We start from the raw sequence: 4,591 nt of genomic DNA, 5'->3' as shown, positions 1-4,591 counted from the left end.
TGAACCAGGCGGATCTTGAGAAACTAGAAGACTTCACGAAAGACTTTGGGCTTGAGGGATAGTTGAATAGAAGACGTATGGGTATTGCTACTTACTAGAATGTTGATAGGAATAGAGTGGTTGTGTACTATGTTGGTTTTTGGGATTGATGTATTGAGGCGTGTACAGTATGATTACTGTAGGGTTGATAGATGATTAAATTATAAAATAGGAAATATTTTAGGTACTGTATGGGAATATGGTTGTAAGTATGTGCATTCACACACATCGTATGTGCACGCGTGCGCGCACACACACACACACCACACACCACACACAGATCACAGAAGTGAGTAGGGGTAGATAGAGTGAGCCTGATTATCAGGCAGCCAAGCAGGGGACAGCCAGTGGGCATTTCTTGTACCACACTACCTGCATGCTACCATCTTGACAGCAAGAGTTGCATCCCTCCTACTCCTGTAGAGTCTCGTGACGGAGCCAGTTCATTCTGCTTACCCACAGGAGTTGTCTGCAGCGGCAGCAAAATGATATCGAAAAATATTGACAACAGGCCTGTAATAGTGTGTACCCACTAGCATTTTTTGTCTTGATCAACCTGAGAAGGAAGACGATGATCTGAATCAAACCATACACGTGCATGCTTTCTAGATCATAAATATTGAGCTGTTACTGACTAGGAGTCATTTCAGTGCTGTAACTAGCCACTGTGTTGGTACTCAAACAAGATGCTTGTCATCGTATAACAACAGCAAGTGCCCACATAAGATCCAGGGGTAGAGTTTTCAACGTTGAAATATGAACTACACCTGATGAAACTCTAGATGTCTAACCATGACAAAACACAGCAAATGTACATATTTCCCTAAAACGTTCCAGATTATTCTGACTTACTGTAGCAAGCTATAGCTGTCTTCTGTCAGAAGTTAGTTGCTCTTCTTTCTGTCTTGTCGTTTGTGATTATGTAAATTGTCAAGCCGCTGTCTTGGTCAATTGATTGTGACACCGAAACGTGCAAAGGGTATAGAATTGTATGCATCATCCACAACCCTGCCCCACTGTGTGAATACATGTACTAGAAAATGCCTACTGCTTTTCCTGCACACAACCTCTCTACAGATCTTGACACAGAGAAACAGAGAGAGACAGATCTGATACACACACACACACACACACACACACACACACACACACACACACACACACACACACACACACACACACACACACGCGCGCGCGCATGCACGCACGCACGCACGCACGCACGCACGCACGCACACACGCACGCACACACCACCACCACCACCACCACCACCACCACCACCACCACCACCACCACCAACACCACAACAACAACGTTTCTTTTATCATCATTGAGTCATCATCATCATCATCACACATGGGCTCAATGTCCTATCTAACAGTGATCGACAAAGCCAACTTAGAGTCTCAAGCTACTAAAATGCACCCTCAACGTTTTAGTCCAAGTTCTTCAACAAACGCCAACATAAATCTCCCTCTCCTGCTAACCAGCGATGTAGTCTCTCCTCATCCTTCCATGACGTCACGAATTTGTAATTTGACTTGACACTTGATAGAGACGGTCGTTGGAATGTGAGCTCCATGTGTTTTGTTGCTCCGAGAGTGCGAGCGCTCGGTGCAACTACGGCGTCGTGAGTGGAGCGGCTGACTGACGAAAACGATGGTAATGCAGACGCGCCGCATTCATTCGCCGTACGCCGGGTGTGTCGACTTCCAGTCATCGGTAGATGTTCAATAGTAGAGTTGACAGCTCTGGATGTTGAGGAAGTCGGATGGTAACAGGAAAACATCAGGCAAAACGCTTAGCACCATGTGCTTGCGGCGCCGCCATGAGTTATCCGGGAACACACACGCGAGACATGCGCACGCATTTGTTGATATCTTCCGGCAGTCTCTGTGTGTGTGTGTGTGTGCGTGTGTGTGTGTGTGTGTGTGTGTGTGTGTGTGTGTGTGTGTGTGCACCCGACTAATTGTTCTATAAGTCTTTGGTTTAGATGCACCGTTAGTGATGAAGTAAAGCCATCAACAGCTTTACTCACATAAAACTATATCAACCATCATATATAAATAAAGAGCCAATACACGGCAATCAAACAATAAATTATTTGTTTTTACTCAAATCCATAAGCTTTGCACGAACTCTATTCTCCTGCTCTCTCAGAGCATTCAAATCCGATTCTTTAAAAAGTTTATGCAGCGAACGCATCATATCGGGGTTCTTCACCGGATGAAGAGTGATCGCCCGTGTTGCATAGTGATGACGTCGAAGATCCTGAAACTGAGAATCGGCAAACATTTTGTTCGAGTAATCGTTGAAAAAGTACCGATCTAGATCATAACTCCACGTGCACTGCTGTCCGGCTCGTCGACTGACACAACGACCGACTTCGACGTCCTCGTTCCATGACACTATTGTATGAGCCAAACAGTCTTCTATCCAAGGTGCAAGACGCTTGAGAAGTGCTCGACTAAACAAGACTCCCGTGCCACCCATACAATACACTTCTCCATCATGCAATTGTAAACGTTTTCGATCTTCAATACGACCAAATCCTGGCTGGCCCATATAGATCGGTTGTGAGCTATCGATTCCATCAAGGAAACTAACCAGTTTCTGGCCTCTGACATAAACATCGTCATCAGCACGCATAAACCAATCAAACTGGTCAATAAAATTATCGTGCATATATTTCAACATCCTGAAGACTTTCTTCTGGGGTGGGTAGGTATCATCAACATCCGGGAGATTGACAACAGGGAGGCCGCCGTTGTGGGTGTCGCTTGAAGAAAAGAAGGAGAGTTTGGCCACGTCTTGTCCCCAAGTCTCGTGTATGGCTTTGGCTCGAGTGAGGAGGTACCTCTTAGCGGTAACGACCCCAACAAACACCGTACGACGACGTCGCAAGTCTTGAAAAATCAATCTCGGTCTCTCTCCGATTCTCAAAACGCGGTCACGTGGTACCGAGTCTTCACGTGGCTTCACCATCTGTTTGCTTGCCTCTCGAGTTGTCGTCTCTTCTGGTCTTTGTTCGGTTGCAGCCTGGGCGAGATGATTGCCTTTGTCGTCGTCATGGAATCTGTGAAGTTGTGACTGAATTGCTTCTAGTTGGTGCACGTCGGTCTGAGGGGATAAGTAGAGTAACGTGATGCTGAGGGCTGTTACTACACAAAGTACAACGACCAACTGCGATAGTTTTACTCTCATAGCTCGCATTCGACAATATCAACTATGTAGCACGTGACCACACCTTTTGTGTGAAAGTGTGTAAACAGGTGGGCGACCAGATTGTTTCTTGCAAACAACAGGTACCAAGATGACAGATTGATGTGACAGTGTGTGGTGATGGGCTTGACTCGAATGTATATGCATGCAGGGACGGCAGAAGCTCCTTTGGATTGCAAGGGTGAAAATTTTGTAACAGGACTGTTGATTAATTAACTGAATATGGTTGGTTTGTCATTGATTAATCTGTGACAGAAGTAACCAGAACAGCATGTACACAAATGATCACAACAATGTGTATCAAGCGAGTCAATTAACTGCAACACCATCTAATATTTTCTACTTGCAAGCAACAAAACTTTCAAAGTATTTTCTTTGGTCATTGTATGCTGAAATGAAGTCCCAGTACATAGCGTCCAGTATTGGAGGGGTGATTCTCCCAGTCCCGATATTGGAGTGGCAGCTGCCCCTCCTTCCCTGGTTTCTCCACCCCTGGCATGTGACCACTCACACAGTCTAACAGTATAGCCTACCAGGAGCATTTAGAGAGAAGATAAGAGAAGAAGATCTCTCTGTAGCTGCTTCTGGGTCTACCCATTCTTGTGCCTTCACAGTAATGGCATCACTCGATGATGTTAGTCCTTTTTGTAAGAGAGATCTTAATTACAAACAATTGACAAGGTGTCGATCTAGACTATACTACATGGTATATACCCAGTAGTCTATAGCCTACTCCATGTTTTACAGAAGCAGTCTTGGTCTAGCACAGCATAACTGTTAAACCACTATTGATGTGCTTCAGCCTAGTAGTATAAGCTGGATGTGACATCCGCTGGTGTAGGTTACCCAGCTAGTGCTCAGTCTACAGAACAGCAAATACACTGGTGAAACCAAAGAGTCAAAGGCTGCTAACCAGCTGGTTTCATTTACAACAGGTCTGTTTGGTAGACAACATTCTTTTTCTATTATAGTACATGTAGACAATCTGTCAGATATCACAGATGTTCTTTCTGTAAGGTGTGTGCATTCATGTGTGTGTGTGTGTGTGTGTGTGTGTGTGTGTGTGTGTGTGTGTGTGTGTGTGTGTGTGTCTGTGTGTTTGTGTGTGCGTGTCTGTGTGTTTGTGTGTGCGTGTGTGTGCGTGCGTGTGTGTGTGTGTGTGTGTGTGTGTGTGTGTGTGTGTGTGTGTGTGTGTGTGTGTGTGTGCGTGTGTGTGTGTGTGTGTGTGTGTGTGTGTGTGTGTGTGTGTGTGTGTGTGTGTGTGTGTGTGTGTGACAAATTCAGCATCTGAGTCCAGTTGCATGCTGCTCACTAACAGAATGGAACACA

The 4,591-nt window shown here is 45.3% G+C and overlaps 2 protein-coding genes across 2 annotated transcripts in view; one reads left to right on the top strand and one right to left on the bottom strand.

Moving 5' to 3' along the window:
• LOC134178222 (vacuolar protein sorting-associated protein 4B-like) overlaps window positions 1–293 on the top strand; it is a 5,927-nt gene extending 5,634 nt beyond the window's left edge. Inside the window, exon 13 of the mRNA XM_062645053.1 lies at window positions 1–293. This exon is cut by the window's left edge and continues 40 nt beyond it. Within this exon, the coding sequence (XP_062501037.1) occupies window positions 1–62 (62 nt within the window). The 3' untranslated portion in view covers window positions 63–293.
• A 1,729-nt stretch (window positions 294–2,022) lies between these two features.
• On the bottom strand, window positions 2,023–3,253 carry LOC134178439 (chondroitin sulfate synthase 1-like). The gene has a single exon (XM_062645316.1). The coding sequence runs from the start codon at window positions 3,251–3,253 to the stop codon at window positions 2,141–2,143; it is 1,113 nt and encodes a 370-aa protein (XP_062501300.1). The 3' UTR covers window positions 2,023–2,140.
• Between the last annotated feature and the right edge of the window lie 1,338 nt (window positions 3,254–4,591).

This window comes from Corticium candelabrum, chromosome 4 (assembly GCF_963422355.1).
Source record: "Corticium candelabrum chromosome 4, ooCorCand1.1, whole genome shotgun sequence".
Classification (NCBI taxonomy): Eukaryota; Metazoa; Porifera; class Homoscleromorpha; order Homosclerophorida; family Plakinidae; genus Corticium; species Corticium candelabrum.
Note: the sequence above shows the minus strand (reverse complement) of the source record. Positions and strands in the feature narration are given on the sequence as shown.

Excerpts from the sequence above, each read along its gene's own strand:
- LOC134178439 (XM_062645316.1), bottom strand. The coding sequence starts at position 3,253 with ATGCGAGCTATGAGAGTAAAACTATCGCAGTTGGTCGTTGTACTTTGT.